General features: G+C 35.2%; 1 protein-coding gene across 1 annotated transcript; it reads right to left on the bottom strand.

Moving 5' to 3' along the window:
- Positions 1 to 2,640: 2,640 nt before the first annotated feature.
- On the bottom strand, positions 2,641 to 11,201 carry LOC143625050 (nicastrin-like). The gene is made up of 16 exons (XM_077095515.1): positions 11,111 to 11,201; positions 10,915 to 11,031; positions 10,728 to 10,842; positions 10,556 to 10,638; positions 10,406 to 10,482; positions 10,143 to 10,220; positions 9,983 to 10,051; positions 9,801 to 9,874; positions 6,234 to 6,366; positions 6,084 to 6,155; positions 5,871 to 5,990; positions 5,436 to 5,507; positions 4,570 to 4,710; positions 4,380 to 4,464; positions 3,588 to 4,023; positions 2,641 to 2,966 (listed from the first exon to the last, which is right to left on the bottom strand). Exons 1-16 carry the CDS (start codon positions 11,199 to 11,201, stop codon positions 2,696 to 2,698), a joined length of 2,034 nt encoding a protein of 677 aa, XP_076951630.1. The 3' UTR covers positions 2,641 to 2,695.
- Positions 11,202 to 13,949: the final 2,748 nt, after the last annotated feature.

Below are 13,949 nucleotides of genomic sequence, written 5' to 3'. Positions count from 1 at the left end.
TATTCACTAAAGAAGACTTTATGAAGATAACCTTGCCTGATAGACAAAATCTCGTACCCGGCTTAGTAAAAACTTGCTCGGAAGTCCAAGATGTGCCCGGATCCATACTTAGCGAATTCTGAGGAGGTTGAGAAGATTTCAATCTTCCATATGTCTCATAAAACAAGTCTTTGACTTAACAATCTCCCTTAGGTTAGTTTCTTGACTCAACAAAACATAATATAACTAATGTACGTAATTAAATTCTTTTTATAAAAATCTTAACTCTCTTTAAAAAGTTATAGAGAACTTTATTAACTTTAGAGTTTAAATATTAAAGTGAAATATTGTTGATAAATTAAAACATATTACCGAAATAAAATTAGAATTTATGCTTTTAATATGTTGAAAAATATATTTTCTTTCTTTATCAAATAGGTATCAATGTTTTTTCTTTCAAATAGATTTTTATTGTTCTAAAGTAGATTTATTTCTACAAATCTATAATGAAACATTTTATTTTAGAGTTAAATAATCTGATACTTTTAATTAGTTCCTTTCGTTGCTATGAAATAATTACATTTCAAAATTATATTTCAAAAAGAGGTTTAACCTTTTAGAGAACAGTTTTTATCGAACGTATTCAATATCGATCGAATTCACCGCGCAATGCACGCGGAAGACCAGTGTCGTTACCGTTACGACCTTTTTAATATGTTAATTTTATTATTAAATTTATACGAGCGTCACTACTGTTTCCTACGTTGACATATAACTTTTTTTATATAATATCATTACTCTAACGAACTTAACCCATATCAACCGAATCCACATTAGTGCCCTGCCACAACATGACACATACATAAACATATTTAAAATTTCCCAAGAGTAAAACTGTAGTTTAAAATAAAGAACGAATTAACTTATCTGTGTTATTTTAACTTTTGTGTGGAAAATATTTAAATTTGGATATAAAGTATAATTATTATTTTAAAATAAAAGAGAGTTATGGGTCCATCTTTATTTTATCCAATAAGAAGAGTGAGAAAACACAAAAAGTGTTAAAAACACTACTTTGGTAATTATTTTTTAATGGACACTGTATTGGTAAATAGTTTTTCCACCAACACTTTTTTGGGAAAAAAAACTCGCTTTCTAATATCAATTTAAGCTTGAATTACACTATCAAATTCCATTCATATGTCACTCGCTCATTTCAATTCTCTCATTCATCTCTCTAGTACATTAATTATTCAGGGGTTATCGCTGATTCTTGTGGTCGTGGGGTAAATGGTAGTAAACCCTTGATTTATGTTTGTTTGATGAATGTGGCGTGAATGGAAGTGATTTCATCTACAACAGTGGTGTCCGTGGTGGTGGTGGTAGTGTAGAGGGGAAAGAAGTGAGGATGCAAATGTTAATAACATCAAACCACATGGTTGCAACCTGTAGGGATATAATGGTTTTTCCACACGAATTCTAACAGTCAACCACGTTGGGATAACGGCTGGGTTTATATTGCGAGAAATGCATACTACAGTTGCTCACCATGCGAAAATGCCACCACAGGTGCTCAAACTGCATTTGAGTGTTGAACACATGAGTGCAAATTGCACTTGGCTCTTAAATAAAAACTAATTATTATAAAGTGTATGTTGGTGATTTGACGACTTCTGTAATGGTTGTTTTAAATTATGGAAGATACCATATATTTCTATAGTGACGTTTTTGTACTTTGTTCAAATGATGATAGATAGGGAAGGGAAAATCATCAAAATGTTCATTTTAACCAAGTTAAATGTCTTTTTCATAAAATATAAATAAATGGGAAAAAGACAATTTTGAAATCGTTTGTTTTCTGTTTAAGGTGAGCGATAATCAGATCAGTCGGACAAACATACTAATTTTTCATTATGATAATAGTCCACCTTGGACATAGATTAATATAATTGGTACCAAGTACTTCCTATTCTTAGCCATCACAACTTCCTTCATATCATGCCCAAAGGTGATAACAAAAGTTGCTTTTTTCTTAGAATGTTTGAAGCAGTCTGTCTTGATAGTATATTTTGAAACAGCTATTTTATTCCATCTACCATAATACATATGGGCCCAAACCAAATAGTCAAAGTCAATGAGTTGGTCAACGGTGGTGTTGTGTAGGGCAACCAGAGACTGGTGTGGGGAGGGTCCATAGAAAAATATAACATCTTTCATAGCTTCAACACATATTACACCGTCGTAAACCACAAAAACCCTAACTGTGGTCGGCAGGTGATAATAACCAAATTGTAAACGTGTTAATCAAGTTGGTGGGTTGAAAAAAATGGGTTAAACGGGCCATAAATGGGTTAGTGGGTCGACCTTTTTAACCAACCAAGTTGACCTGTTTAATTAACTGGATTAAACAAGACAGCCAGAACACGACCTGTTTCTTTAAAAGTGTTAGGTGCGCCAACCCAAAACATTATTATTTTCATGTGGTGTTCAGCTCATTTGAGAAATCATAAGATTTACATACAAGTTTGATAATACATATGACCACAAAAAAAGAGAGGATAAAAACAGAACTGCCAAAATCATCATCATCATCATCATCTGCTGTGTAGAAAATATTCAATAGCTATACTTGATGAATCTACCATTAATAATATCAAATTGACAGTTAAATACCCACCCTCAAACAAAACAGAAAAAAGTGATTGGCAATCTTACATTAATCTTGCTTTAGAGCCTTTGCAATGAAGGCTTTAATGATAACGATTAAAATGTATGATAAAGCCGTGACAATAACACCACACGCCAAAATGAGGCGATCATAAGCAGCACCCTGGATTGAGTAAACACGAAGACTAATTGTATTCCAGTTGCTCTCGGTCCATACGGGGTCTGCTGCTCCCATTGGATCTGAAGAATTGGGAGGTAACACACTCCAGCTGTCCGACTCCGACTCATATTTCAAGCGAGTGGAATACGCCGGGACGTACCTAAAATTGGTAAGTTATTCATAATTAAATACACCATGGTAATAAAATGAGATGTGCATAAAGAGTATACGTAGGTGTTTTTACGTTGGAGTCATGAAAAACAAATGAATGTTCAAAAAAGCTTTACATTAGGTTATACGTCGAAACCAAATATTTTAATATATATAAACGGGTGACTTTTTTAATCACATTAGACCATAAATGGGTATTCCCGATACCTGTGTTAATGACAGTGTGGATATACCTACGTATGAAATTGGCTTACCAAAACTCGTCCCATAACTAGACCTGTAAACGAGCCAAGCATGGATGAGTTTGAGCTCGGCTCGTTTATCTTAACAAGGTGAAATGTTGGGCTCAATCTCAGCTCGTCAAAATTTCAAGCCGGATTGTGGCTCATCGAGCAGCTTCATGTTACAAATATTTGTGTGCGCGCGTGTATATATATGTGTGTATCTGGGCTTTAATACAAACGAGTCAACAAGTGAGCCAACAAGCCAGCGAATGAGCAAGCCATGAGCCGGGAAGACCTTGGCTCAGGCTCGACTACACACTAAGCCAGCTTGGCTCAGCCCGTTTACAAAGGAGCTTAAATTCAGCACACTAAAATATGTAAGATACCTGGTAGTGGAAATAACACAGACTCCTTTCCCATCAATCTCCTGTTTGATGCACACGCCACCTGTCTGGCTACAGTTTTCCGAGCACGGGCCAGCATTCTTTAACAGGCCAGACGTTTTCTCAGCCATATAATTCCACACAAATCTCGAAATATCACCCACATAACCAAAAAACGGTTTAGCAGGATCCCCTTGAATCACACCAACATAATGGCTGGGGCAAATAGACGATGAAGCAATATATCGGTTCACCAACTCACACGAAAGACCCGGTTCACAACTTAACAAGCAACCCAAAAGTTCATCAACCAGAGAAGAGTTGACTTTGACTGAATTTAAAGACGAATCACTTAAATTTGTGTTATTGTTTGCAAGAACATATAGGGTACGAGCAACTAAAGAAGCAGCAGCCACTATAGCTGAAGAATTGATATTAGCTACACAAAAAAAATACAAAAAAATTAAATCTGAAATTTTAATATGATAAAAAAGTGTTCTTTAGAAGAGAACTGCACAAATGGTTCTAGTAATTGACCATATTGCAAACTTAGTCCAAACATTTGTGAGAGGGTTGCACGTTAGTCCCCATCCTTGATCCCAGTTAATATTTAGTGGAAAAGTGATTTCATGTGCCATTCATGTGAGGGTAATTATGTCTTTTAAATTTGGAACCCGCTTACAATTGTTTGAATTAAGTTAGCAAAATTTAAAACTAGACACCAAACTTGCAATATGGTCAAACCACAGGGACCATTTGCTTAATTTTCTCTTTTTTGAAACTTAAAAAACTTACATAGATCGTCTAGATGACTATGGTAAAATTTGTTGGTGAAAGATGTATCAAAGTCCTCTAATACAAAACCAGAGGTATGCGGGTTCTGTAAACAAAGAAAGTAGTTGGTGAAAGCTTTTGGATAATTGGATAAATAACTGTTTTGGGTCAAACGTGTACTGAATTAACCGAGTTGACTGGTTATCCAAACCTGTTTTATAAATGACATGAGAGAAGCCGGAGGAATCCCAGGATTAGATCCACTTGCAGTAGAGTATTTGATGGTTTCAGTCCCGAGTGAATCTCGAGCTTTTTGTACAGCATTTAGCGTTTTGTTTGTGGCAGATGATACCTATAATGGAATATCCCAAAAACAAAATCAATAAACAAATTTAAAATACAAGTCAAAACACTTTCAAAACTCAAACTTAAGAAACACCACCAATTTACTTGTAAATCGAATATGATACTGGATTTATCAAAAAACAAAACGAGTCAAATGGGTTAAAGCTTGAAAGATATCTAAAGTGCATTCAAATGCATAAAAACCTGCTAAACTACTTTAATGAAAGAAAGTCAGATTATTTTGTACAATTTAGTTTTTGTAATCATCTTTAGGACTTCAAAGTTCAAAGAAAATTCAATTTACCCATTTTGACCTGTTACTCAACTCACTTAACTGCCAGCTCTATCATTTAACATATTTTTGTGACTTGTGCCTTTACTACAGCAGTGTGCTAAATAATTTGTGTTCGTGGGTTGGAGGGTACAACCCAACCCAACACAAACTTGAAAACTTGACGATAAACTCGAAAATTGTCAAACATGAACCCGAACATGTGACACGAATATTAGTGGGTGGACACGTAAACGACTCTTTTAACCTGAAATCTCTTCATTTTTTTGGCATATTAATACAAGGAAAAAAAATACAAATGTATATAAAACAATTACATTGGTTTATACTACACCCAACCCCACAAATTCCGTGTTAGGTTCGTGTCGTGTTGGAAATTCACACTCCTAAATTGTGCTAAGTATAAGACAAAGTATAATAAAGGTACTAAAAATACATACCCCTGCTGCATGAGCGTAAAAGGTCTTGACACCCTGATAAAAGCCTTTCCCAACAGACCCTACTTCTATAACCTGTTTCAATTTGTTCAAAGATGGAGGTTCCCGCTTTCAAACATTTAACAAGCACAAAAAATATACTTTTAAGAATTAGAAGTCAACAGTCATAACAGTATATAATATAATATTAAGACGAGTCAAATGGGTAAAACAGAAAGTTTTGGCTGTGAAGGAACTTGATCAAACGGATGCATGAGTCAAACAGGTTGAATGTCAATATAAAATACTTACAAACCCGAAGATCGTTTTATCATTAAAAAAATCAGATTAATCTTTTAATAACATTGATTTTGAGGTTCATAGATTCATTATTAATAAAACTCAACTATATAGAAAGAAACCGTACATATAAGAAAAGTATTAGGTCTGCCAATATACCGTTTCAATCAAAGTGTTGTTAATTCCATTAACAGCATCTGTGTTTTGATCAAGTTCAAGAAGAAATCTTCGACTACCAAGGTATCCCCAAGCCTCTCCAGTAAAAACAACAAAAACAAGCTGCATAAATGCATATAAACAAAATAAAACATGAGAAACAAATTACACATGCTTAAAATTAAACAAAAAAAAACCATGTTATCATAAACAAACCTGCTTAGAAAGTTTATCTAAACCCTCAATACGTGAAAGGGCATCAACTGCAGCAAGCAATGCGATCATTCCCTATAAAAGTATATACAAATAAAACTAATAATTAACAGAAATGCAATATGATTTTTTTGAAATATGTTGTGAACTTACGGATAAAGAAGATTCTGCTCCAAGGCTCTTGTCACGGAAAAATGAAGCGGAATCCATAGATGCCACAGTCAATATAATAGGCTTTTCGGTGCTTGAAGACGAAGTATTTTCTGCTGGAAGGGCTGACCAAACACTGCCCTTCATATTCAAGTTACATGAATACAAGATACGGTCAAATAATGTCGTTTCTCAAAAACATTTAATTTAAATGACCTTTGGACTTCTGTCATCTCACATACAGAAAGGAAAACCCTGATATTTCTACTAAACGTATTAGAGATGGTAAACAGGCGGATGGACTGATTCATAAGTAAATGGGTCAAAATCACCACCTCTAAATACCACCGATACAAATCAGGTTGTGAACATGGTATGCCACCTAATACATTTAAATTTAAATATATGGGTGAATACCATAACAAACCAACATAGTTACTGTTTTTTCTCATAAAAGTCCCTCAACAATTGTTTGCACATAAAAGTCTCTATACGGTAATTTTGAACGCAATCATGGAAAAAAATAAACAACTTTAAAAGGATGTAGTTATCATTTAATTAAATAAACGCACTTGAACACATGTTTTACTCATTCATTTATGTTAGTGAACGTCCATTATTTACATTTGTTTAGGTTTTAAAAATTCACAAGTAGTTATATTTGTATAAATATAAACAAATATACGTATGTTTGGATGAATTGTGATGTATTAGACTTGTTCGTGTTCATTGATGCTAAATTATGCATGGACAATTATGTTCATTTGTGTTCTATGTAGCACTGGAACTAGGAACGGCAAAACACAAAAATCGGCAAAGGAACGACAATAAAAAAAATATATTAAACAAATTCCAAAATAGATACATATTGATGTAAAGTGTAAACTCCAAAAATATTTTACTGTCAATTTTGTTGGCAACATTAAACTGAAAAGCCCTGAGATAGTGTGGATTTCTTGCAAGATTAAAAGATAAACCTCTAGTATAAAACATCCTTGCTGTTTCTTGATCCAGTTGGTCCCTAATTTCAACACCAAAAGCTCTTTCAATAGGTGTTGAAATACCTTTTCTTTTATTAAATTCAACACCAGTTTCACATGGCAACCCGACTTCTTTCGCTTTTGACTCGGCTTTCCCCTCTTCATACGCATTTTCTAACCATTTCATCTTAAATTTGTCACCCCTTGTTGCTTTCTTAAAAATAAAAATAGTAATACTAGTACCTATATAAACAAGTGTCCTAACAGGTTATACACACTTAAATCACCTAACAATATAATATCCTAACAGATTTATATACACTCACTAAGATTACACATAAAACACTAAAAAAATTACCTTTAATACCAAGCAAATGTGCTCTAACCCTTGAATATGATCTTTGTCTGATTTCACTGAAATGGTTGCACTTAAATTTCCAAGTTTCTTCTGTTGCGCCTTGCTTTTCGATTTTAGTCTCATAGTCACGCAATGGAGGTTCTTCTACTGATGTAGTTGATAATCTTTGTGTTTCTTGAGAAGCAATAATTGATAGAGATGATGAGACTTGAGATATTAGAGAAGCCGAATATGTATGGTCTATTTATTTAATGGTCGGTTTTGGAATTGGAAAGCTATGTAGCACGGGGACGCCACTTATGTGGCAGTACCCGTCTCAGGTACTTATCGTCGAAGGAAACGCATGTGTACTCGTTAGGGACGTATCCTATACGTTTCCAATGTCAGGGACGTATCTAGTAGAAGTATTCAACCCATTTCCATTTAATTTTAGGGTTTTAACCGTTTCCAATTCCAAAACCGACTATTAAATAAGTAGGCCATACATATTTGGCTTCTCTAATCTGTCAACTCTCAAGTCTCATCATCTCTATTAATTATGGCTTCTCAAGAAACACAAGGATCGTCAACTGCATCAGTAGAAAAACCTCCATTGTGGGACTATGTGAGTATGTGACTAAAATCAAAAAGCAAGGTGCAATAGACGGAACATGGAAATTTAAGTGCAACCTTTGCAGTGAAATCAGACTAGCATCATATTCAAGCATTAGAGCACATTTGCTTGGTATAAAAGGCAAACTTTGTCGTGTTTTATGTGTAATATTAGTGATTTAGTGCATATATATATGTGATTTAAGTGTGTAACCAGTTAGGACACTTGTTTATATAGGTACTTTAGAGCTGAGGGTCTCTCTGGAAGCCACCTCTTTATCCCTTTAGATAGAGGTACGGTGTGCCTACATCCCGCCCTCCCCAGACCCTACTAATAACTTTGCTATTGGTGGGACTTCACTGGGTATGATTGATGATATATTGATGATGTTTATATAGGTACTGGTATTACTATTTTTATTTTTAAGAAAGCAACGGGTGACAAATTAGAGATGAAATGGTTAGAAAATGCGTATGAAGAGGGGAAAGCCGAGTCAAAAGCGAAAGAAGTCGGGTTGCCATGTGAAGCTGGTCTTGGATTTAAGAAAAGAAAAGGTATTTCAACACCTCTTGAAAGAGCTTTTGGTGTTGAAATTAGGAACCAATTGGATCAAGAAATAGCAAGGATGTTTTATGCCGGAGGTTTACCTTTTAACCTTGCAAGAAATCCACACTATCTTAGGGCTTTTCAGTTTGTTGCTTCCAACAAAATTGATGGTAAAGTATTTTTGGAGTTTACACTTTACATCAAAATATATATATATATATATATTCGAATTTCTTTAATATATTTTTATTTTTTTATATTTGTTTACTGTCGAACCTTTTCCGTACTAATATCTTAGTATCTTGGATTTTCTATTTTGTCGTTCCCCGTTCATGTATCGTCCTCGTACCCTAGTCTCGTACCCATTCCAGTGCTACACAGTTGGAAAGGGTTAAAACCCTACAATTAAATGAAAACGGGCTGGATACCTCTACCAGATGTGTCCCCGACATTGAAAACATTTAAGGTACGTCCCCTCAAAGCTGGAAACGTTCAAAAATCGCCCCCGACGAGTACCCATGGCGTTTCTGTCCCCGATGAGTACCCGAGAAGGGTATTGCCACATAAGTGGCGTCCCTGTGCTAATAGTTTGTGTTCATTTTTGTTTGTTCAGAAATGTTCATTTGAGTTTGTTTGTGTTTGTTTACGTTCTTGAACTGTCCATTTAGTTTTAAACGAACGAACATAAACATGTCCATTCTCTAAATGAACAAAAGAATTGTTCAGTTATTTGTTTGTGTTCGGTTCAGTTATATGAACAACAACTTGTCATGTTCATATTCTCGCTCGGTTCGTTTACAGGCCGACGATATCAAGAAGTTAAAACCAACAAGGAAACTCAATATTGTAAATATTACTTGCATCCTATCATTTGTAATTTTAAGATGATCTCTTCGAGATATGTGGTTAGTTGTTTAAGTTAAAAATTATTTTTTTCCTCGAGTGTGGTCAAAATTTGCATGTACAGAGACTTTTATGTGCAAAAAAATTGTTGAGGGACTTTCATAAAAAAAAACAGAAAGTATGTTGGTTTTCAGTGGTATTTGCCCTAAATACAAAGTTGATGATATTTAAGGATAAATGACGGGGCTCACCTATATCCACCCAGCGGGAGACAAGTTCTTTCTCTCAAACATGATTCTGAATCATGAGTTCCAGCTTTAGTTGTCTATAGAGCAGTTGGAATTGAGTTTACAAGTTAATTAAAAAAAAAGAACAATAAACATAGAAGACAGACATCACATACTTTACAAGACACAAATTCAGAAGCTTATACCTGCATCACCAGATCAAATTCAGTCACTTGTGCAGCATATGCACCCTTATTATCATTTTTCACAGCAATCTGTTAGTACAGAGATAGTTACATACTATTATTCTATGACGGTATAGGCATATATATACTTTAAAAATCAATAAAACAGACACTAGATTACCTCCTGCATGGATTGTGTACTGCTTTCAGAAAGCAAAAATACAGGAAAATCGTAACGCCCCCACATGATACCAGATCCCTGCGCACACATGTAGAGTAAATTTCACTACTAATGATAGATAAAAACAGAAACACAGATTAATTAACTAATATAAAGTAAATTGTTGTATCGTATGTATATGATGAGTTGATTTAGAATGCATAATAGGAACTATTAATGCAAAGATAGTGTAATTACTATTGCAGAATAGAATAATAACATACAGTTGGATTCCACTCAAATTTGTTGTTCTGATAAGGAGAAAATTTAGCTTGAGGAAACTTGTCATCTGGAGATGACCCTGCAAGGATGGAAGAAAACCTAATGATTCTTGTCTAACCGATCTAAAAGTAAGCAGCAATATTTATTATTACCTGTGAAATGGGTTTGATTTTGTGGTTGTGATTCTACTAATACACCTGCTACGTATCTAGCAAAGTTTGAATCTTTTGATACTCTGAAAAGGAGAAATTATCATTTAAAGTAACTACTGTGAAGAAGATTATAATAGCAAGAGTAGAAGTGATATGATTAATTAATTTATACCTTGAAAGAAAAGCTTCAAAATCATATGAAGCCACCAGAAGTGAACTTGACTGAACTAATTCCATATGATTCTTGAATTTAACAATTGGTGCTACAACTTTATCAAGACCAGGATCTGATATGAAAAAACATCATTTAGTGAAATTATATGCAATCATGTGAGCAATGAAAAGAAGATGATACTTACTGGCACAGCCAATTTCCCCAGAAAGGTTAAGTAATCGTACACAAGGATATCCATCCATGATTTTGTACATGGACTTGTCTAGCTCAGGAACCGACACGAACGCCACCTGTCCAGGAGCTGCTTAACAAAAATTATTCGATTGGAACAGAACACACATCCATCCTAATAATAATAATAATAATAATAATAATAATACCAGAGGAAGAAGAAAGAGAAAGAGAAAGATGAAGCGTGGAGAGTAAACATATAATAAGAGATAACAGGAGCTCTCTCCTGCTGCTCGCCATGCCGGAACAGAAACCCCAACCAACCCTAACCCTAACCCTATGCTACTACTGCCATTATACACTATTTTCTTTCGATGCTTGGATTTATTTATGCTAACTGACATCAAACTTTTCGACGGGTTGGGCTTGGGTTTAAAAAAAAAACTGGCGATAACCCCTAAAATTCAACGCATAATTTAAAAAATAAACATCTAATTTTAATCAATTGCAACTACACATAAATCATAAACGATAAAAACAAACAAAAAATAACCTTAGCTTTTTTTACTTATGTTGTATTGGAAAATCGAAATCAAAGTCATGATTTTAATAGGGTTGTCATGAGAGCTGAAAATCAAACAAATTGAATCAAAGCAATACAAGACGTACTTATTGATAACAAATATCCTTAGGGGGTGTTTGGTACAGAGAATGGAAAAGGAGAGAAAATAGAAATGGAAATGAAATTGTAGAGAAAGAGAATTGGTATGGAGAATGAGAATCATTTCTCTTGTTTGGTACACGAGAAAATAAACAGAGAACTCTACCATACCCAACCCCACCTCCACCCAACCTGACACCCCTCACCACCGCAGCCCCACCACCACCACCAGCCCCACCACCACAGCCCCACACCACCAGCCCCACCACCACAGCCCTTTCTTCAACCACAGCCCACCACCACCGGCTGCCGCCACCAAATCCCCTTCTTCAACCACAGTACACAAGAAATTAAAAAGATTCAAATTTTTGGAACATAAGATATAGAAAAAGGAGGCTCAGATCTGTCATCACTGCCTCTTTGGAGATTTTGTGGTGGTGGTTGTGGTGGCGATGATGATGATGATGATAATCAGAAGCCACCTGCGACCACCGCCGATTTCCACCACCACTGTCACCCACCTGCGACCACAATCACCCGACCATCTGAAAACCCTAACCTACCACGAACCACCACTTGAAACCCTAATCTCTGTTCACCCGTACCACCTGCAACCTACAACCGGTTACCATCTCTGTGTTCACCACTGCGAACGGCGGAGACGGGGTGGTGGTTGCAGACTTGGAGACGAGGTGGCGGTTGCAGACTTGGAGACGAGGTGGCGGCCGGAGACGAGGTGGTGGTCGGAGACGAGGTGGTGGCCGGAGACGAGGTGGTGACATGCTATGAGGAGGCTGCTGAGAAATGGATTTCTCTTTGTTTTAAAGAGAAATGGAATTCTCTAGTTTTAGAGAAATAGAAAGAGAAATAGAAATGAAAAGTGGAAAACAAACAAAAGAAATATTTCTAATTCCATTTCTTTCCAATCAAATCCCTCTACCAAACACCCCCTTAACTTCCATGGTTTACTATAGACTACTAGAATTGCATCTCATTTCTTTAACATCTAGTGTATGCTCACAAATTAAACTTTTGTATTTACATACATGATAAGGTTGCATAATTCATATTTGGGAAAATACATAAATTAATCAGTCCCAACTGATTTTGTACATAGAAATTGCCACGTGGCTCCTTAATCTCATCATGACGATGAGATTGAAGCTACGGAGCATTTCCTTATTCGTCGCTGAATCTCATTATGAAGATGAGATTGTGAGGGGTCTTCCTTGGAAATTTTCAAAAGGATGGGTCTATATAGGAATCTCACGCATCAAATAGGTCATTTTGAGAATTTTCCCTTCATATCTATACTATATTATATTATAATTATAATATATATAGGAATGACAAAACGATAATTAAACAAAAACTCTTAAATTTAAGAGTTTTGCAAGTTTTCATCACAAACATTTTATATTTCATAGAAACATCCAAACGATTTAAATTAAGTGGCAGGTAAGCGGACAACAAGCTGCGCCGCAACCCCCTTTTGGATAGCAAACCCAATCCTACTAAAAACAAAGTTTTGATTCTTATGAGCTGATACGTTACTATACACAACTTTTTGAACCTTATTCAAAAGCATGAAGTACAACTCTTGAAGCTTGCCATTGACTTCCGCTCATCGTAGACATCATCTTGAGTAACCTCAAACAATTTCAAATTTGAATTTCTATCTGTTTTTTTTTATTTTATTCAAAAGTCGAACCAAAATCTAGTAGATCAACCAACATCTCTCTCTCTCTCTCTCTCACACACACACACACAACCTACCCTTGCCGCCAATATTCATTCCACTGTCTCCGCCTATTTAAATGGCGAATACCAAACCTTCTTCAACCATAGGCCCATTTAAATGATCAAGTATTCCAGAAGTGTTAAGAGTCATCTCAATTCATCGCAGGTTTTGTTTAAGCTTGGAGGGAAGGTAGGCTCATTATAGTACGCGTTTATGTTCGTTTATCTAGTGTTAGCAAGTATCCGAGCTACAATCAATCAAACCTTTATTAAAGCTATTTTCAGATGTAGTATACATGTTTTCATACTTGTAAAAGATTATATCATGGAGAAACGAAAAACAAAAATGTGTTAAAATGATTTTCACGTTTAACGGGCCAAATAGTGAGATTAGACGGACCGTCTAATCATTATACGGTCCATTTCATCTCAAACTTCGTTATGGATCAAAATACAACTTGTGACGGCTAGTCACATATATACGGACCATCTCACTTTGATATGGTCCATGTCAACAAAGATTTAGTCAATGGGTCAAACATGATGATACGGACCGTTTCATTATGATACGATCCGTTACATAATAAAATTTAATATATTAATCAGAATTAAGTTTTAAACCTATAAATCGAACCAGTCTTTATAAA

This window comes from Bidens hawaiensis, unplaced genomic scaffold, assembly GCF_021521415.1.
Source record: "Bidens hawaiensis isolate Kalapana, Puna unplaced genomic scaffold, B.hawaiensis_p1.1 tig00000416_1, whole genome shotgun sequence".
Taxonomy (NCBI): domain Eukaryota; kingdom Viridiplantae; phylum Streptophyta; class Magnoliopsida; order Asterales; family Asteraceae; genus Bidens; species Bidens hawaiensis.
This window is presented reverse-complemented; position numbering and strand designations above follow the sequence as displayed.